The sequence below is a fragment of the Xenopus laevis genome, chromosome 8S, assembly GCF_017654675.1.
Source record: "Xenopus laevis strain J_2021 chromosome 8S, Xenopus_laevis_v10.1, whole genome shotgun sequence".
Taxonomy (NCBI): domain Eukaryota; kingdom Metazoa; phylum Chordata; class Amphibia; order Anura; family Pipidae; genus Xenopus; species Xenopus laevis.
The window spans coordinates 4873394-4895918 of record NC_054386.1 but is presented as its reverse complement, the minus strand read 5'-3'; the positions used below and the strand labels follow the sequence as shown (position 1 = coordinate 4895918).

General features: G+C 40.1%; 1 protein-coding gene across 12 annotated transcripts in view; it reads left to right on the top strand.

The window, feature by feature from the left end:
• Window positions 1-22525, top strand: part of dpf3.S (D4, zinc and double PHD fingers, family 3 S homeolog) — a 101417-nt gene that overhangs the window by 43579 nt on the left and 35313 nt on the right. For 5 of the 12 annotated variants that reach the window (XR_005963736.1, XR_005963734.1, XM_041574337.1 and 2 more), the window contains exons 2-7: window positions 2391-2551; window positions 3512-3619; window positions 16223-16347; window positions 17444-17539; window positions 21286-21352; window positions 22383-22424. Coding sequence is in view for 9 of the 12 variants with exons in the window: in XM_041574337.1 (XP_041430271.1) it covers window positions 2391-2551; window positions 3512-3619; window positions 16223-16347; window positions 17444-17539; window positions 21286-21352; window positions 22383-22424 (599 nt within the window). In the remaining 3 variants the exon portion in view is untranslated. 12 annotated transcript variants of the gene reach the window in all.

Here is a 22525-nt window from a genome sequence, read left to right as displayed (position 1 = left end):
TTGCTCTGCCTGGTGCCTGGAATCTCCCAGAGGAAGTAATTATCTCTTGGACAGCAGGGTCTTTCTGTGGATCATTTGCTGTAGAAAATTTATGAGCCAAATTATCTTTTCAATAAAGCCTGCAGTGAGAACCAGTGGAATCCATGACAGCCAGAATCTAATGGTGTTCTATATTCTTGATCACTCACTGGGTAACTTGCCATTATTTTCTTGTTAACGCTTTCTATACCGGCCATTTGTCTTGATTTAATATAGTCGCTGATTCTTCCCAGCATTGTTCTGCACACAAAGCATGCATTCCCCTTTTACAGATTAGCTTTAAACAGGGCTTGCCTACAGTGAACTAGCAATCTGCATGTAAACGGAAACTGACTTCCTTGCAAATTTAAAAATTTCTATGTAACGTCTAAAAGCATCACAATGCCCTCTCTTGGTGCATATTCAGATATTATTACTATAAAAAAAAAAAGGTCTGTCTGCAAACATTGCGTGGTCCTTTCATTAAAGGAGGCATATATGGCAAACAATTAGGTGTTGGGATGTGGGAGATGTAGTGGGTAACAAAAGTGGGTCCTCTACACTGGAGAAAATAGTATAGAAAAAATGGGTAGCCATATAATAAGTATAGACTTTCTGTATGATAAAGGTGCTGTATATTATGCTGAACAGATGGATAAAACTAGAGTGCTCCTGGCATTTATATAACCTGTATAACCAGCATGTATTTCATATATGTATTTCTCTTTTATGTTCTATTTCTTTAGATTTTATGACGATATGTAAAATAACTTTTTTAAGTAATACTTTTAAAACTCTGGTTAAAGGGCCACACAGGCTTTTTATATTTCCTCTGTGAATTTATCTGATGCAAAATATAAAAGACAGGCATATACTGTAAATATATATCTCCTGGCAGCCCTAGCTTTACCGAATCTAAATAATCACTGACACTATTAGTAATGCACTGCCTTGTCCCAACCTGTTGCTTTTTCTTCCATATAATTCTGCTGATCTCCTTCCCAAATCCACTTGTCCATCTGTCGAGTAAAGGTAAAACTCCACCACTGCTTTTCGTCAGATTTTGTGGGTCCGATTTTATCTGACCTTCCATGCAACGCCACGCAATACCTGCAACAGCATGAGATTTTGTTGGATGCTACAAAAGCTGATCCCCCTAGGCTAGAATGGAAAGTCCGATCAGATAAAATTGGATGGAGTCTTTTTTTTTTCATGCGTTAATATCCAACAGTCAATACATTTCAATGAGAAAAAAAGTCCTCCGACGCCATACGTTTTTATCTTGTCGGATGAAGACGCAGCATGCAGCGTTCACATCCAACAGTTGTGTCTGATGGACAATTTTACATGTAGTTTATGCATCAGATTTTTCTATCAGTCCCATTATATGAGATGCCAGACTGCAGGGTAGAGCTCAGCTGTATATGGACGGCACAACATTACGTAGGGCTTAAACTAGACACTGAAAATGGACTGGATTATATGTATAGAAACCAGAGGCATAGCTAAAAGGGTTGCAACCAGAACCTGGCCCTTATTATAAGGGGAATCATAGGGTAAAAAATGAATTGTAGTTAAAGAGTCCATATATTTTTTCACTCATAGGACCTAAGGCATATGAGTGTATTGAAGTGGTGGCAGTATGAAACTGGTGGCAGGGGGCATAGGTGTGTGAGGTTGCTAAGAGAGGGGGTTGCACAGACGTGTGCGTTAGGCTCCACAGTCTTCTATTTCCTTTCTCCTTGTATTACTATACTGTATTATGATAATAGAGTTGTAATAAGCTAATTAGTTTCCAAGAGCAAGCAGTTACTTGGCTTATTAAACTCTCTTGTGCTTTCTTTAGATATAAGCATATTTATTTCCTAAAAAAAAGGGTTTAGGCCGCTCCAAACTCACCCCCTGTGTGTTCTTGTTAGTGTAGCTCCATTTTTTAGTTATTGTAGTCCAGGTGCTCTGCCATCAGCTTCCCCACTGAAATAGTAACTGCTCAAGAAATGGAAAGGCGGCACTCCGATAAGATAAAAAAGGTGTTTTATTCCAACAGGTCACTGACCAACATCACCTGACGCGTTTCGGGAGCAAATCCCTTAATCATAAACCTATGAATTAGGGAGTTACTCCCGAAACGCGTCAGGTGATGTTGGTCAGTGACCTGTTGGAATAAACCACCTTTTTTATCTTATCGGAGTGCCGCCTTTCCATTTCTTGAGCAGTTACTATTGATATCCTAAATAGTTTGCCAGTGTTCATGGGCTTGGCCTCTGGTTCTTTCTTATACACAGCTCTATAGTTCATGTATGAATTGTTGGTCTGTGTATTCTTTAGTCAACTTCCAATGCTTATGAAACCCATTCTTTATCTTGTTGCAGGCTTGGAGATCAGTTCTACAAAAATGCAATTGAACACTGCCGAAGCTACAACTCCCGCTTATGTGCCGAGCGCAGCGTTCGCCTTCCTTTTCTCGACTCCCAGACGGGTGTGGCTCAGAATAATTGTTACATATGGATGGAAAAGAGACACAGGGGGCCAGGTGAATTATTTTGCTTTACCGTTTCCCCCCAAAAAAATAGTATTACAAGGTAGGTGTAGACTCCAGAAATTATTAAAATAATTACTTGGCTGCATCAGTCTTATTTTATATAAGAGGATTTTATCCTATAGGTGTGTATAGAGTCTTATCTAACCCCTGTTGTCCTCCCCTTAAAAGACCAGCAACACCAGTGATCCCCAACTCACAACATGTTGCTCACCAACCCCTTTTATGTTACTCCCAGTGGCCTCAAAGCAGGTGCTTTTATTTGAATTCCTGGCAAGTTTTGGTTGCATAAAAACCAGGTGCACAGCCAAATAGAGCCGTCTATAGGCTGCCATATAGGGGTTACCAAATCAAAGCACTTATTTTGGCCACCCAAGAATATTTTTCATGAATGTGGCTCATGGTTAAAAGATTTAGGGGACCCCAAGCTACACCATAAAGTGTAATAATATACTTTTTTGTTATATACACATTTTCTTGTTATATTCACAAATTTCTATCTGTCCAACCAGCAACTGCAAATAAACTTTTTGGCAACACTATAGCCCTATTTCAGATTGAATGGCTTCTCCTGTGACTGTACAGACGCTTAAAAAACTGTATCTGAGCCTCTCAATCAAACACACAGTTTTAACCAGTGAAAAAAAACTTTTAATTTTTCAGTACAAAAACCCGTTGTATTCTAAACGGCTTATCTGCTGTGCCAATTGGGGTTCAAGTGGTTGGTACTCAGGAGCTTATTTATATGAATTATATTAGAGATTATGAAGTCAACACACAATTGTTACATTCGCAGGGGACATTAAATTGACATAAAACCCTTTAAATTTTTGGTGTTAGCATCCCTTTCAGTGTCACTTTTCAACACTTAATACTGATATTAATCTTTACTTGTGTGATTTAGAATATTTATGTATCTAACTTTAAATGGTTCTGGAACACTGTGTTTTGCAGGGATGGCTCCTGGGCAGTTATATACTTACCCTGCACGATGTTGGAGGAAAAAGCGGCGTTTACACACACCAGAAGATCACAGGTTGAGACTTTTGGACATAAAAACAGGTTTGCAAAAGCCGTAAACAAGTACATTACAAGTGGATTATGCCATTATGAAAACCTGATACCCCTTATTATAATTTTATTTTTTTTGTACAAAGCCTATACTCCTTTATTGTACCTAGAGCTGAGTATATCTGTTCTTGTTATGTGTTTTTGGATATTGAAATCAGCCCTTGGCTCTCACGACAGCAGCTGACGTGACACTGAAGGAGGAATGTACTGGGCAGCACAGCAGTTATCCCCATGATCCTGAACAAGCTGCACTGGGTAACCTCACAACCACTAAAGGTGGCCATAGATGCACCAATATTATCATGCAAAAGATATTTTGTACAGTAATTGTTGCATGTGTGGTGGGAGACCAGGTGACCAATATTGGTAAAAAGCCTTGGATGTCAGTTGTCTCCACTATCAGGCAGGACTGAAAATTTTGATTTGACACCTTTTGAAGGTTCATGTACATCATAATGTTGATGCTGAATCATCAGATAGAGCTAAATAATTATTTTTGGTTTTTACCTGCATATCTGATGATTCAGCTCTTCACGTTAGTAGACTGGATGAAAGATCTTTCATATAGCCAATGATGGTGGGAAAGATTGTAATTGTAGCATATATGACCACCTTTACACACATGGATATCGAGGGCCAGATATATATTATTGATTGAATTGGAGAATCCAAAACGATTTCCAGCACTTTGGTCTATTTTATAATTTAACAAAACTTTCCCTACTGGAAGTTTTTAACAACTTGATGCCTTTAACAAAGCTGATACATGTGTCAGGTCATCAGAATGCCTTCAACTGCTTTGAGTAGTCAAACTCCATTTTGGCGTGGTCAGCAGTGTCCTGCCACTGTCACCTGTCTGAATCCTTGCTCCACAATGTAAATTGCAAGCAGGGGATCGGATCTGGACAATTATTTGAATCATTCCAGCACTGAAAATAAATTGCTAAATCCTGAAGCATCAGTAATGTTTAGCCAAGCAATTTCTGCTTAGTAAAATATACCAATATCTAGTAGTTTTTAATCTTAAAAAAATAAAAAAAATAAGTTTATATACATATCATTATGCACAGTATATGGTATATACAGTGCTTGTTTTGCTTTTGTAAGACTAACACACTGTATCTACAGTAGAGCTCCAAAAGCAGATGGTTTTACCATGAAGGCTGCTTGGAACATGCAGAAAACCATTATTTCTATGGAACATTTGGCATTCAATTAGTGCTTAAAAACTACCAGTATTTTCATATACAGAGTATCCTCCCCAGCTTGTTTTGCCCAGATGCATTGAGCAGCTGATTTAGGTCACTGCCCATCTTTTTTCTGTCTCGCTCCACCCCTACATTGAACGTACAGTAGAAATTTTCATACAAAAGTCAATAGTCTCAGCACTGTTTTTGTAGAAGCACATAGTCCTATCGGCATTTGCAACAACTACTTGAGAAGGCACATATACCCAATCCAGTGGTTTTATTTTTTTTGGAGAGAGCACCCAAATAGAAGATATATCTTTTGACTGTCAGCCTTGTGATGCAGTATCTGGGCTTGATTTATAGATGTTTCAATGTCGCTGCCTGTGCTTAATGGGCTTAATGGGTAGAGTGGGGTTCCATCTGTGCAGTCAGTTTAACCTCCTACTGACTCGACAATAGACAGGGTTAATCTGGCTGTGAGATGGAAGGTTAGCTCTGTAATTGTCAATTCACCCATATAATTTCTTCATGTACTTTATTTCCCCACTGCATTAGTTTAGGAAACATGCCTCTGTCTGTGCTGCTCCGTGCCTTAGACAGGTTTGCTAGATTTTAATGGCTATTTCATTGGACTGCAAAAGTAGATGAAGAAAACTTAGTTAAACAAATTAAACAACAATTATTATATTATTATATAATGTATTTATTGAAAAAAATATCATATAAAATATGTGTGTGTGGCAAAAGTAAGTGAATTTTTCTCTCAGTATTTGGTGTGACCCCCTTGTTCAGCAATAACTGCAACTAAACATTTGCGGTAACTGTTGATCAGTTCTGCACATTGACTTGGAGGAATTGTAGCCCATACAGAACAGCTCCATACAGAACAGCTTCAGTTCTTGGATGTTAGTGGGTTCGCTTTAGTTCTTTCCACAACATTTCAATTGGATTAAGGTCAGGACTTTGATTTGGCCATTCCAGAACATTCACTTTATTTTTCTTTAACTATTCTTTGGTAGAATGGGTTGTGTGTGTAGGGTCATTGTCTTCAGAATTCACTGTCCCACCAATGATGGCAAGCCACCCAGGCCCAGATACAGCAAACCAGGCACAAACAGAATACTCCCAGCACCATGTTTCACAGATGGGATAAGGTTCTTATGCTGGAATACTGTTTTTTTTCTTTCTCCAAATGTAATGCTCCTCATTTAAGCCAAAAAATTCTAGTTTGGTTTCATCCACCCACAAAACATTCTTCCAGTATCCTTCTTGTTTGTCCACATTATCTTTAGCAAAGTGTAGACAGTCGGCAATATTTTTGGGGAGAGTAGTGGCTTTCTCCTTACTACCCTGCCAAACACACACAGAGTTCTCCAGATGGTGAACATCAACATTTGCTAATGTGAGACAGATCTTCAGTTGCTTAGAAGTTACTCTGGGTTACTTTGTAACCTCTCAGACTATTAGACACCTTGCAGTTGGAGTTATCTTTGATAGTCAACCACTTCTGGGTGGGTATAACAATGGTCTTGAATTTTCTCCATTTGTACACAGTCTATCTGACTGATTGGTGGAGTCCAAACTCTTTAGAGAGAGTCTTATAACCTTTTCCAGCTTTATAGGCATCAACAACTCTTTTTCTGAGGTCCTTAGACGCCTCCCTTAAACGATCCACGGTACTCATCCACAAATGTGTATGTGTGATCAGGCTTTGCTGGATTCCCGTCCTTTAAATAAAACAGGGTCTTATTAAATCCTGGTTGTCATCCCATTGACTGAACACGCCAGTCTCTGATTTTGCCTTCAAATTATATAATTCAAAGGATTCACTTACTTTTGCCACACGCAGATTTGCTATTGCATAATTTTTTTTCATTAAATACATGTTCAAATATAATATTTTTATTTCCTTTGTTTAACTAGGTTTTCTTCATCTACTTTTAGGACTTGTTTGAGAATCAGATGATGTTTTAGGTCACATTCATATAAAAATATAGAAAAGTTTAAAGGGTTCACAATCATTCACGCATTACTGTGCCAGCTCACCCTCTTTCTATTATTTAAAGCTCTAATTCTGAAAGTATTGTGGTCTTCAGCATCTTCACCCTCAAATATAAATGTCATCCCATCAGAAAATTGTCAATATCAGAATAGCCACAGCACACAAAATTTGGTGTTTTACACTGAATTTCTTCTTCCGTGCTTTATGTATTGATGTAACCGAGTCTATTGATGTACCCACAACATTGTTATGTGCTAAACTATGCTGTGTACCTAGGACATACAGATGATTGCACACACATTGTATTTCACGGTGGTAAAACACTGTACTAAATAAAAAGTGTTACAAGCACTATATAAAGGGATTTATGCTAGCTGGAAGTGTAATAAGAGAGGAATTTATATTAAATGGCTATTTACATATCACAGTGACAGTGTGTGTGTCTATGGAAGATATAAACAAGTCATCCAACCTTTTGTACTGACACTGGCAGCTGTGATGGGAAGAGAGGCTGATTCCTTAGGGGCAGTTATGTGCCCGGGCCTGTTTCCATGGCAACCCTCGGCTTAGTGTCATAGGGAGCAGAAAGTCTAATTCCCTAAAATTTGCTCTTCACTCTGTGACATCTCCTCTAATGCAACGTGCATGCTGATAATGCTCGGCTGAAGCTGTGTTTAGCAGGATTTTTATTTGGGTTCTACTTAATTACTCACATTTAAACATATTTTTCATTTTTATTATGTACAGGCCTGTTAGAGTAAAATAGCCACTACCATTTAAGTGCTTGGAAAACAAATTCTCATTTTATTCTCAATACAGTGAGATATACTATAGGTACTGATATCAGAGATGCAGTCATATCTCTGGCACAAGGTATAGAGGGTCAAGTTATTATCATTTAAATAGCAGACATGCCAATAGACAAAATTTGTCCATTAGGACAATACAAATGGCCATCATGCCTTCTGCATTAGTTTGTTCTTTAATAAATGGTACAAAGTTTGCCACTGCATAATACCAAAGTTCAGCTAATGAGCAATACTGTATATCTCTGTGGGACACATGACATTTTGCCCTTGTGAGAGTGATACGTATGCTACTATTGTTAATTAAAAATGTAACATTATTTTGGACCACTTCTTGCTATAGGTACTAAAGAACTCAAACTTAGAACTTCTTCAGGTGGGCCCTTCTACAGTATAGAAAATTTGTTTTTTTTACATACGGCTCTGCATACTTCTGGCAATAAGTTTGACACCAAGTAACTCATTTATAACCGGGAAATTGTTTTGGATTTTACACAGTTATTTCGTCTTTCTGATGGTACAAAGATTCTTGAAGATGACAATGCCATACAGGGCATTAGTAACAGTCAGTGGTAGTACTCAGCGACGGGCTAGGCCAGCCAGATGCCCTAGGTAACCTGGCTGGTCGCGCCACCTTTCATTCTTTGATGCGTGAATAAGCGTAGAAAAGCGCAGATGCGAGAATAGATGCACGCACAGTCTTTCTAAGATGGGAACAGCCGGCATGAGAGTGGAGAGAGGGGACCAGACTAAGGATGGGAGCCAGAGAAGGTATGCCTAGTGCCCAGGGTTGGACTGGGCCAGTGGGACACCAGGAAAAAACCCGGTGGGCCCCGCCAGCCCAGATCTGTTCCCTTGATTGGCTGGCCCCCCCAAAAAATATGTGGCAACTCACACCGCGTGCGTTTACGCATGCGCACAGGGCCCCGACGTTCACAGAGTTTGCGCATGCGCTCAGGGCCCGGGAGCTTGCACCCGATGGTTTGGAACCCGGTGGACCCCAGTGATTCAGTCCGACCCAGCTGGTGCCCCCCCCCAGCTTTGCACCTAGGCACATGCCTACTATGCCTACTCCTAGTTACGGCTTTGGTAGTACTCATTTTTGGAATCCTTCTCCCAATGTACAAAGCCCTCCAAATGTGTTCTATGGAATTATCCTCAACCTTAGTAGTACTTACTCTTCTGACCTCTTCCTTGGAGCCTCTGACTGATTCACTAATTCCCCTGGATCTTACCTCTATCTAGTCATTGTTCGTGGGGGCCATTGATTCCAACTTAATGTGAAATGTTTATCTTACCCACAGGTCTTGTTTTTACTGAGGCCTTTCTTTCCTTAGGCTCGTATGAGAATCCACCCCTCTCTATGAGATTAACTTCTTGTATGACTTACTATAAATTCTAGGTTCTAGAATTAGATTCTAGATTCTAGGAAAGTGCAGTTATCTCCATCTAGATGGTCAGATGACAGATTTGTGACTCACCATGGGCACATCAATAGACCCAGAATGTCTATTGGAATGACTATTATTCCCCCAGTGCCTGCTTGCTAGCCTACCTCCAGCACAAGCTATAGGTATTATAATGAATTCTCTTTTTCAGGAAAATACTAGGGCATACCACTTATAAAACATGAACGTATTGCAGGAAAATCATAACTTAAACAAGGATAGCAAAAGTATTCTGTGTTTGTAGACAGATCTGGGTTAGGGAAATCAATCAAAACAGAGGCAAAAGCTTGATAATCAATCAAATACAGAAAAGACTAACCTTACCTATGTGCTTTTTTTTTTGGGGCGGAGGATTTGGATTATAGTACGGGGTGGATTCTAGTACGAGCCTAAGGAAAAAAGGCCTCAATAAAAACAAGACCTTTGGGTAAGATAAGCATTTCACAGTAAGTTGGGATCACTGGACCCCATGAACAATGACTAGATAGCAGTGTCGGATTTGTGGTGAAGCCCAAAAGCTTAGGCCTAGGGTGACATGCCAGCCAGCAGCATTCTAGGGAGTACTGGAGATGTGCACTCCTCTAATCCCCAGTGCTCCGCTGCAGCACAGTCGCTAGGACCCTGTGGAGCCCAAGGCCTTCATCTTTCTGTAAGCACCCCCATCTTTCATCCACCACTCCCTGTTCTTTATATAGTGGTGCTGTGTAAATCCATTGTTCAATTGAGGTTGGAATGGCTTTTTAATGCAAAACAACTTAATGCAAGATACAGCAGACTAAACATACTTGATAAGTGGCCCTGACTTTCCAATAATAGAACCAACTGCCTATGAGTGATCAAAGAATGTTATTCTGTGCCTTTTCACTATTTAAATATGCCAGGAAATTTGTGAAAATTGAGTGCATAAAGGTGACCCAATAGGAACAAATGCAGGATTTGTAACTGAGTTAATTTAATTTAATTTTATTAACAATACAGTCCTGAGATAGAGCACCATAGTGCTGCTCCACACCAGCTCCAGGCAGAATCACAAAATGTATAGCACACTTATTAAAGGAAAACTATACCTCCAAAATGAATACTTGAGCAACAGATAGTTTATATCAAAGGAAGTGGCATATTAAAGAATCTTATCAAACTGGAATATACATTTTAAGTAAATATTGCCCTTTTACATCTCTTGCCTTGAACCACCATTTAGTGATGGTCTGTGTGCTGCCTCAGAGATCACCTGACCAGAAATACTGCAGCTCTAACTGTAACAGGAAGAGATCACCTGACCAGAAATACTGCAGCTCTAACTGTAACAGGAAGAGATCACCTGACAAGAAATACTGCAGCTCTAACTGTAACAGGAAGAGATCACCTGACCAGAAATACTGCAGCTCTAACTGTAACAGGAAGAGATCACCTGACCAGAAATACTGCAGCTCTAACTGTAACAGGAAGAGATCACCTGACCAGAAATACTGCAGCTCTAACTGTAACAGGAAGAGATCACCTGACCAGAAATACTGCAGCTCTAACTGTAACAGGAAGAGATCACCTGACCAGAAATACTGCAGCTCTAACTGTAACAGGAAGAGATCATCAGTCTGTTAATTGTCTCATGTGACCTAACATGTATGTATGGTTTGTTTGTATGTACCGTGAATCATACGATCCCAGGGGGGCGTCCCTTATTTTTCAAAATGGCATTTTTCTATTTATGATTACCCAATGGCACATACTACATAAAAGTATATTATTATGAAAATGGTTTATTTACATGATGCAAGGTTTTACAAATGAGCTGTTTCATGCAATATATTTTTATAGGAACCTACATTGTTTGAGGGGTATAGTTTTCCTTTAACAAGCAAAGAGCTTGTGTTTAGTAAATGTACCCTAAAGAGTCTGTGTAAACCCAGTGTCGTTTGCACATGCAGTATTATTTTATTGTAATAAGGTTTTATTTTTTTTGCTCAATTAGTGTAAATTAATTTAGCTTCATTAAAGAAAAACGTTGATCAGATGACTGGTTATGCATAAAAAAGATACACAACGCAGTTTTTATAGCGCAAAAAAAAAAAAAAGAAAAAGATTCTCTATATCATAGAGGTTACGTTCTACAGTTTTGTTGTTATTTTATCTCAGAAATGCATATGGATGCTTAGTCTTATATCATACAGTGTATGTATTTTTCACAGGGTTGTTGGCAGCCATTCACCTGCACATTTTGGTGAGAGCAATATAAGTGTACGGCACCACACAGCACTGCTTCTGTCCCACTGGCAGCTGCCACTGTACTGTACTGTCATCCAGCACAGCTTGGAGACTAGACACATCCCAAGGCAGATGAGGAGAGGGACTGGCTATTGATCATTGGGCTCAGCGCTCACAAGCAGAGATCAATCTCACAGCTGGCATGGCACCTTTTTCCCTGGCTCTGGTATTGAGAGAAGAAAGGGAATTAAAGTCAGTTAGTAATTTAGTTTTATTGCCTTTCTGATACATTATTATTATGCAGGCTTTACCAAAGCACTTTTGATAACTGAATATCAAGCACTGGATACAGTAGAGAAAAGAAAAGGATTATAGATTGGCACAAGCTTTTGCAGCTGTTCTTCCCTCAGTAATAGTTGTACTGCATTTACGGTAGCCGTTTTTGGGGACAAACAAAGGATTTATTTGTAGACTTCCGTCAACTATATTTGTCACGGACTGTGCCTGCAAATAGTATGGAATGGAAGAATTTACTCTCAGTTTGACTCACAAACAAACAAAAGCCCTTACACATGTCTGACCAATGAGGCAATGGAGGGCTGGCGGGACCACTGTTCAGAGGAGGAGCCTACACACCTGCATTACAGCATGATAAAGGGTGGGGGGCACTGACCATATGTAGGTAACAGATATTTATGACCTTAGATATTATGGATGGTAGGTACTTTGTAAATGTCCTCTGAAAATGACAATCATGACATCAGCTTATATCAGTGCAGGGAAGAAATAATTTATTTTGTGTAAAAGTGTTATTTTGGCTCCAGTCACTAGATGGCACTGGTAGGTAAGGGATCCTGTTGAGGTTCTAGAGCTGGTTCTCTGTGGCACTTAGATGGGATTTCCCTAGAAAGACTATAAAAGGGGGAAAACAGTGTGCTTTGACTGATAAGAAAAGAACAATGAATGACACAAGGGATTCTGGAACTTCAGTCAATAGTAAGGCAAATTAGTGGTAGGTCAGACCTGTGGCTCTCACTGTAGGTAGTAAGAGATACATTAGGCAAGCTAGCTGAGCTGCAAAGGCTCCAACGAGGAGTGAAGGAGGGACCAGTGCCTGGCAATATGTCGCCAGGCAGGGGCCCAGTGAAAAGAACCCTTAGGACCCTGACACAAGGCTGAAACCTGTGCCTGGAGTCTGAACAGTATAGTGTCCTTGGCCTGAAGGAGGAACAGGAAGGTAGACGTAAGGCAGACCCAGGGGCCTGGGAACCCTTGTTCTATTGGTTGATATTTGTAACAGTAATATTGGAGAAGCTATAGTGGTGGCTGTGAATAAAGTGTCCCTGTGTTCATCTACAAGACCATGTGGACCTCCAGCTTATTATCCTCCAAGTGTCAGCTACAAGACTTCTCTGCATTATGACACAGGTGCATACCATACCCTAGAGGTTTAATTTGAACAACTATTTCCAAAATTTAGCAGCCTTCTCCATACACAAGGATAGGGGTCGTCTCTGTGGATGACCTACTTTGTGAATAAGACATTTTGTATAAATTTATACTGAAACTGAACTGAACCAGCCAGTGTCTCATTGCCCTCCTCTGCAGCACAATCGTTTATGTTGGCACCGTATTCATAAATGATCGTCATTTACCCATGGAATTATTTTGTTCCTACATTTTCTAACTGCTCAGTTTATTTCTAGCTATGCTAGTGCAGCCGCCGTAGTTTTCTTGTTCTGTATTCAGCTCAATGCTTCAATGCCTCTATCAAGAGAGAAAAAGGTTCTCCAAGTCACATGAGGCTGAACCTTAACCAGATGGCAGTTGTGCGCTTGGAATGCCGCCTTGGAATGCCGCGTTCTCCTGTTGTGGACATTTTGCTGACTTTGTAGATGACCTTGTTTCCACCTTAACTTTAATTCCCTCATTCTCAGCCTGTAGGCTCTACGGATCCATCTGTATTTTCATCTACTGCCATTATTCTTCATGTCTGGCCTTTCTAGTGCTGCAATCTATGGTACTTAGATATTCATTACCTGCGCCTAATGCTGATCTTTGCTTTGTTGCTAATGGCAAGGCTGGCTACTGTGGGCTCATGTCATGCTGCAAAAGGAATATAACATGCTGAAACAAATTATTATCACATTAATACCATGCAGTTGCATTTACTGCCACTCCCAGTGCAGATCGGGGGTTGTATGCTTGTAGCCTTTGGCAGACATTTAAAGCTAGAGAGGATCCTATGGTATAGGGATATTTGCATTCCCTTGCCTGGCGAGGCATTTTCAGGCGACTGTTGAAAAGCGCATCGCCTCGTGTGGTTAGCACAGGCGTTTTTACATAGGCGCCCATACAAAACTGTCGCCTGCGCCGGTCGCGGCGACTGGCGCGGCGCTTTGTCGCCGCGACCGCAAACGCAAGGCTATCTCCCCGTGTGGAATAGCCCTAAATCTCATGGTTAGAGAAGGTCATTTGGATAGCTAATGCCCAAAACAAGAAGGAAATCTGGTAATCCCTTTTATTTATAACTATAATTTCAAAGGGGTATTTAACTGTGATGAATCAAGAGTGTTCACTATCGATATATAGATATACAGTACATCATGTCGGGATATGGATTTCTCTGAAGGCCAATACATAACATAGACTGCATCAGATTTCCTTGACTGGCTATGAATTCCGCTTCATACAAATTAGCTGAATAATTTTTGAAAAAATTTGTCACCCACATTTATATGATTTGGAGGGCACCAGCGCATTCAATGTTGTTTTGTTCTATATCCTTAAAAGGGCTTTCTCTTATGGGAGCTCAGATTGACATCACATCCAGCAGTTAGTCACTAGCTACCCTATAGTATAATATAATTCTAGCATGTAACATCAATATAACAAATAGGTCAGACATGTTTGTTCATCTCATATAAGTGAAAACTTCTACCATTTTCATTATGTCTAATTGGCATGTCATGTGGATAGACCAAGCTCACTTAAAAAAGCCAACATATTTTGTGCCAGATATCACTTGACTGATGTGTTAAGCCTTATAATTCACTTTGCTGTTCCACCACCATCATAAAAAAAAACAGTATAAGCCAGTGATCCCCAGCCAGTGGCTTGTGAGCAATATGTAGCTCACCAACCCATGGATGTTGCTTACAATGGCCGCAAAGCTGGTGCTTAGCCGGGCCAGACCCCCTCTCCCGATCTCCTGGCCCTACAAAAAAACTATTTGCAGTGCATTGCCATTCGCTCATGCACGCGGCTCCTTTTGCACATATGCGGTGTCGCAGTCGGGGGACCGGAGGGGGGCCCTAGACAGCGGCCCTGGACAGGAGTCCCTGTGGGCCCCCGGGCCCCCTAGTCCGACTCTGTACCCGGGTGTACCTAGCTGCTACTACTCTGCCTATTACTAAATTCCCAGAAGTCCAACACCACCTTTCCTGCGCACACCACCACTTATGAGGGTTCTGTGGAAGTAAAACATAAAGAAAAGGGCTAAACAGACCAAGACTCCAAAAAAGTTTAAACACACAGAATTAGTGACTAATGCCTTAATAACATGTACAAAGTTTTTTTACTGGTCCTAACTAGTACACTTTTAAGTGATAAAGGTGCAGCATATATATATATATATATATATATTTGTCCTAAAATGGTTTAAATATGTCCCATCTATAATCCCCAGAGGTAACATAGTAAGTAAGTAAGGTTGTCCCATCTATAATCCCAAGAGGTAAGGGAAAGAACGTCTAAATTACCTCCTTCGGATGTTCCATTGTGAGTTGTCCAGGTTTTCTGTACATGGATGTCACTATGTAAAATGTGCCTGTTTGAGCTGTAGTGCAACTCTTCATATAACACCCTATACAAAAATAGCAAATAGTCATCTAGTAAACCAATAATTATTTCTTTTCTACGTGATTTGTATCACCTGTTGGAATGTAATGCTACTCAAGATTCAACACAACTTATAGTGAAATGAAATGCAGATCAGCTGCATATTATTAAGGCTGCATAAATGGCAGCATGTTTATCTGTTGTCCTGAAACAGGCTAAACATTTCTTTGTTTAGCGAATGGGAATCCCAACAAATATTTTTTGTAGAATAGCTTTTGACAAGCTATTAATGTGCAGCAGTTATTTCACCAGCCTTTGACTCTCCCCTACTGCTGCCTTCACAGTCTGCCATTAGATGACCCTTCATTTCCCTGAGGCATTGAGAATGTTTTGCCAATCTCACATTATGGTATGAGAAGTCTGGATGATACTATAGCATTGCTGTGGATAAACAAAGGCTAGGAAGGGAAATGAAATATATAAGAAAACAAATCCTTGGATAACTAGAGCACTGTGCTAACCTTCTGTGTTATTAAATTTAAGCTGTTAAATCCAATGAAGTTGTGTTGTTATAGATCTCCAGGAAAAGTGACGGTGCATCATCTCTGATAAACTTTTTATTATCTTGTGGATAAAGTATCAATGTCTTCTATTAGGGTACATGTTGCTTGTATCGGAGCAGGTGTCACTCGAGCAGGTAACGCAGCGTGCAGCCCAATAACCATGTTTTGTCAGCTGTCTGGAGAGGCAGGAGAGGCAGTTCGGGGAGATTAGTGGCCCGGAGAAGAGGAAATTTGTCGCCTGGCGACTAATCTCCCCGAATATGCCCTGACCCTAAATGTGAGGGCCACTTTGGGGACAGAATTTTGCCTAATGCTCCACATTTTCTCAGATTCTTGGATCTAAAAATATGCCCTTTAATCAGAGAAGTGTAGATTTAGGTAACTGATATGCATTTTCTCTGAGCAAAGTCATTATTAATCTCTTCACATTTGTTATGCTGCAATCAAGATCATGGGGCAAATGAGTTTGAGATTGTATTTGTTACCATCTCAGTGTCAACGCAGAAAGCAAACATTATTTCTATTTGTATTTAATTGTAGATGTTGACTTTCCTCTGAGGAAGGATAATGTTCTGTCGGAAGGAACTACACTGGAAGCCTTGCTACGAGGTGAAGCGGTTGAGAAGAAAGATGTCCGAGATGAAGAAAGTCCACAGGAGATTCAGGTACTCTTACACATATAACACATGAAGAAACATGCCAATTGTCTGTTAAACCATTGTTGTCAGTATGCAGTGCTTGAAGGAGAACTAAACCCCCATGGTGGCCCCCCTCCCTGCCTCCCCCCTGCATAGTCTTACCCCTGAATTTTACCTCCTCTAGAAAAAGTGACAGCACATGCCGAGTGAATGCAGCGCAGCTCACGGACGCCATCTTCTTCTCTTTCGTTAATCTTTATTCATTTTTACCTCTCCTTCGGCAATTTTCGTCTCTTTTGGCACTTGTGCAGTTGTTGCAAACTGGAAGATTGCTCAAACTGCGCATGCACCAATACGCTGCTTACTTCACTAAGATTACCGAAGAGAAGAAGATGGCGCCCGTGAGCTCCGCTGCATGTGCGCCCACTATTTCTAGAGGGGACAGAATACAGGGGTAAGACTGTGCAGGGGAAGGCAGGGAGGGGGCCAGAGGGAACTTATCACCATCGGGGGTTTAGTTCTCCTTTAACAGGCATGACCGTAGCATCTCCTATGAAATACAAGTCACAAAGTTTGACATGGCGCACTAATCCACAGCAATCAATAAGACTTTTTTAAACACCAAACCAGTATCAGAGTTTCCATCATTTATTACATAACCCCATTACAGTATTTCACTTAATAAACATGACTTACAGTAATACATTGGTGTCACTTGAAGAAAATGAAATAGACCTGTGCAGTCGGGATAGGGCAATAATTTCCAAGGAAAAAAGAGTTATAAAGTGTAACGTCCTCTGGAAATTAAGGAATATTGACAATTAACTTGACAGCCACCAATTGAGTATCATTAACAATGCAGCGTCTTCATCCCGAGCAGTTCATTATAACACATCATTATTTTATTCTATTCTAATGTACTTATAGAAACAACATTTGCTCCAAGTTTAGTTACTCTTAGCAAGAAATCAAATGTTTTGCTTTATTATTCTATCAGTAGTAGACCAGTAAAGGCTTCCTTCTGATTGGTTGTTATGGATTACTAGACCAGGAGTGAACGCTGCAGTTATTACAGTCCCCATATTCCTCTTTTAAATATAATTTGTTATCTGTGTCATTTCAGAGAGTGTTAGAAAATGATGAAAATGCAGATGACGCCAATGGAGAGGATGATATAGAAGAAGAAGTTCCAAAGCGAAAGCACAGGAGCAGGGGAAGGGTGAGCAATTTGCTTCTTTATGGTAGCATTTCTTACACTTTGTGCCAGGGTATTTGTAAAGCTAGCATGGTAACAGTAATGTTCATGTGACAAACTGAAAACCAATACCTGAATTTGTGTAACAAATTGGGTGATCCCAGCTTTATTGCATGGTGCTCACGACATTATACACATACGATCAAACGTTTCGAGACCCAAAGTGCCCATTTTCTCATTCTGCAATCAAAAAAAATGTTTAACAATTATCCAATGAATCCCCAAGTTTTAAAGAGAACTTAATTACTGGGTTACTGATCACTGGTTATAGCAGAAACAACAGTAATAGATTTTTCATATTGATATTGTGTGAACCTCATGTGCGCGTATTCCACAGCCAGGGGTGATCCCCTGAGTAGCAGGCAGCTTGGTGTTGTATGGCAGAAGCATCCTAAAACAAATCATAAACTTTTGAATACAGATGAACTGCAGTAAACTGTCAGGCCTGTTGAGCTGCTGGTCGCCTACCCACAGTCTAGTGATGAGCTGGCATCATATAGTGTAGACTTCTGAGTGCCATCTGCTCTTCAAAACAGGCAGGGATAGCAGCCAGTGGGAGAGGTAATGGCTGTTACTATTAAGATTTTTTTTGGAAATTTTTTAGAACCCAGAACAAAGGAATGACAGAGTTTGGAAGTAAAGGGGAGTTACCAGTGGGAGAGCTTAGAGAGAGTTCTTCGCAGCATAGAAAAACAAAGAACTGCTCTTACAGTCCAACAGGTGGCTCTACCCTCAATGCCAGGGTAGTAGTGACAAAGGCTTGCTTGAGAACAGAATCCATCCAAGTCAGGGGGGTTCACAGGGGAATCGGGATATAATTCAATTCTTTCTCACAAGCACACAAAGTATACATTTGCATGAGGGGTCTTGCTGCATTTTGCACCTCACACCAGACTCAAGGTGCAGAGAGCAGAGCTGACAGGTACTCAATTGCATCCAGCCATATAAATAAGGTATCCAACGTTTAGTTACTGACTGTGTGCTCTTCTCCAGATTGAGCTATCAATGTCCAGCATACCAGCATACATAGATTGAGCTAACCATATCCAGCATACCACAGCTAAAATAAATATCAAAGGGCCTAATAAGAGATGCATAAAGCACATGGAAACGCTAAAATAGATGTTCATCAACCCATTTCTCTATAAATGCATGAAATTCAGTACTACTGATACTGTCCCTATAAGTATGTGTCTTGTAAAAGATAATAGCACAATCCCAGCATGCAAAGCAAATGTGACAGTATAGGACAGTGGCATTACAAGAATGTGCTGCCCACTCCACCCCACAAGAAAAACAAATCAGTGGAGGGGCCCAGAACGAACATCAGTCCCTTCCCGGACCTCCCTCCACCTGACCAAATGGTTGTGGAAGTAAAGAGAGTGGCTGGGGAACTGAGTGTCTAACAACTATAGATGCTTCCTCTGTGGTTATGATACTGGTCAAGGACCTGCACACAAGTCTCTTTGCAATAAAACAATATACAAAATTAAGAACACAGAAAATAGACAATTCTTCATGAAATGCCAACATGATAGAAATCCATTGTTTGCAAAGGATTTACTGGATGTTCCACAACACTATTGGGAACTGTGTTCTGTGGACCAATGAGACAAGAGGTTAAGCTCTGACAAAAATTGTCAGTGTTTGGTGGAGGTTATTGCTGCTCATAGAAGTTCTATCAGTTACTAAATAAAATGGTTCACATACTTTTTCCATCCTGGACTGTGAATGTTTATGCCTTTCACTGAGATGAGAGTTTCCATAAAAGCACCAACTACAAAATAATCTTTCAACACTTTGGACTATGTCCTAGAAAAACCTAAGCATTTTAAACTTGACTGCATTTTTTTGAAACTTAACTAACCTAAACATATGTATATCTCTAAATACACCAAGAAAAATTTAAAAATTACATTTATTATAATATAAAGAATTATGTCACAGCTCATTCAGAAAGCCTCATATCTCCTAAAAATTTCAGCACTAAATAAGCAGGGCCGGATTTACAGAGCGTGCACCCCTAGGTCCACTTACATTCGTCGCCCCTGAACCCTCCCCTTCATTTGTGCACATGCGCAAATTTTCATTGTTGAGTCCGAAGCACTGGGGATTGGAGCATGGGAAATGTAAAAATCTATAGTATCTTCTGCCCATATCCAGTGCAACGTGGATTTAGTTGAGAAGCATGCCACCCCCTAAAATTCTGCCGCCCTAGACCCAGCCTGTAAATAAGTATTTCAATTCTGGACTACTTTTTACTTGTGTAAAAAAGGTGGTCTTTGCACTTAGTCCATCCTGCCATCCATTTCAAATTCACCACTGCTGTTTTTTTTTTGACACAGGGGGACCCTGGAACCACCACCTCCTGACCAAATTGTAGCTCCAGGGATCCCTTTGTGTTCAGCATCAATATTCCTTTGCACCCAGTATATGCAGCTAAAGAATTGCACGTTGAACACTGCAGGAAGACCTACAGACAATTGTGTCCGATTTGAGACAAATATTTCTGCTTGGGACACAATTGCATCAGTCACAATGGAGAAAAAAATGCAACACTGTGGGTAAAAACATGGTGATTGTACTGAAAATTGCATTTTGCACACTGCACTTTTGGACATAAACGACCCCTGTAGTAATCAAAAACCCCTAGAACAGAGGTCCCCAACCATTTTTAAAAGAGTTGGGAAGCAACACAAGCATGAAAAAGTTCCTGGGCTGCCAAATAAGGGCTGTAATTGGCTATTTGTAAGCCCCATGTGGATTATCAGCCAACAGGAGGCTCTGTTTGGCAGTACATCTGGTTTTATGAAACTAAATCTTGCCTCCAAGCCAGGAATTAAAATAAGCTCCTGCTTTGAGGCCACTGGCAGCAACAATGCAGGGGGCCCTGGAACCACCACCTCCTCCTAATGTAAAGTTTGATGTAAGGATTTCAGGATAGGACAACTCAATGCAGCACAATTATGACATCACTACAACTATCACATAGGAGTAGAATTAGCTGTGTAATGTGGTGCCCTAATGTGGTGCCCTTATAAAATTCATAAACATGGAATGGTCTGGGCCTAGTATTTTAATAACTTGTATGGGGCACAGAAGCATATAGCAAAACCAGGCCTGGATCATTCTTCTTTACTCAAGGAATGACATGTCTTGACATCCTTTGGCATATTAAATGTAGACTGTGAGAGTTGGCAGCTGAAGTTGATTCTGCATGATAACAATGTCATGGTAGTTGAATGGACACACAATAGTATGTCCATAAGTATGGGAATCACAAGATGGCAGTGAGTAGTGCCTATGGTCACAGATAAAGATGCGTTTTTCCCGCTTTTACATTTTTTCCCCTGTAAAACTTGTTTGTGTATCATTATTTTGCTATTGGGTTTGCCTAATGTATATGTTACTAGCCTTGCCTAAGCAGCCATTATTTCCCAGGTAGGCTGACCACAAGCTTCTTTCCACTTCTCACAAATCTTGTTTGTATTTAATGTTTTGGATTCATATTAGCTCTCGAATTAAGAGATACCATGGATATGTGGTAGTATAGGCATGCCTTTGAACTAACCACAATTCTCTTTGCAAGATTTAAGGGTCTAGTGGCCTTTTAATATCAATATTTAATACTATAAAAAAAATGGCCAAGAAATAATATTTATTATTATTCCCAAGATACCCTATGTGATAAGTGACATTTGCAATTACAGGCTCGTGGCGGCAGGAGGAGGAACGATATCTCACTTGATGAACATAATAAACCCTACGTGTGTGACAGTAAGTAGATTCTTCCCGTTGATTCCGTTTTGTGCCAAATGCTCAGTGTGGTTTAACCACGTGTTTTGTGTTTTTATGTTAAGCGAGCTATTCTGCTTCTTTCCAGCTGCATGCTAACTTTTCATCTTGTTTCCAACACTTTTTTTTTATGAGATTAAAAAGAGAAAACATCATTGTGCAGTTGGTTTTGATGAGGCTTGGCTTAATTTTTGGCTTTTACTTGTCCTGTTTACTTTTGGCAGGTTTTATGTACCTCGGCTTTTCCATTTGGCTGTAATTTGCAATTTCTTTTATTCTGTTATTTTAGCATTCACTCCCCTATTTTTCTGTAAATACATTCTCTTCTTTCTCTCATTTCTTTAATTTCAGTCTAATTTATAGCAGAATCTACAAGTTGATCTTGTGTTTTTTTACACTGCAGCTCCTCTACAAATTTGTTCTTTCAATACATACATACATGTATATTTGCTTTTTACACCAGGGAACGTTGAGAGTTGTTGCTTTTTGTCTTTTTCAAGGGACATTGACATTCTACTCCTCAATCATAAGCTGGCACATGATATTGTTATTTAGCTTTTTGCTGGAACCACAAATATGAAGAGTTGCACTCCAATGCATCTTATTGAGCCTTCATACAGAAAATATACCATTTCCTGATCAATCTGTTGATGTTTCAGAAGACAAATTAAAATCTTTTCTGTCGACCCATTGGATCTTAACACTGATGAAATATAGGTTTTCCTCCCTGTTCACTACCTGAGTAGAGAAGCAAATTTTTTGTTGGCATATTCCAGCCCATGGCTTCTACATCTCTTGCATTGCTGCACATAATGGCAAGTCTTAGCATCCCTGGCTAATATTTGCATCCTCTGTGCAAGTGTAGAGCCAGTGGCTGGTCTATTTCTGAGCGAGAATGACTGCAGTTGAGCTATTCGTTCTTCATTTGCAGTCCTTTATTCCCCACTATACCACGGCACCCCCTGTTCTCTAGGAAGGTTCACTTTTCATTTTCTTTCTCTCTCTGTTGCAGATAGTTACAAACAAAAGCATAACTCAAAAACAGCCGACAAAGGTACTTCAATGTTATTGCTGCTCTCGTCCTCCTTCAGCCCCTCCTCACATTGTACACGTGCGTGGCAGGGTATAGCCATTTCTTTGATATTGGCAGTCACC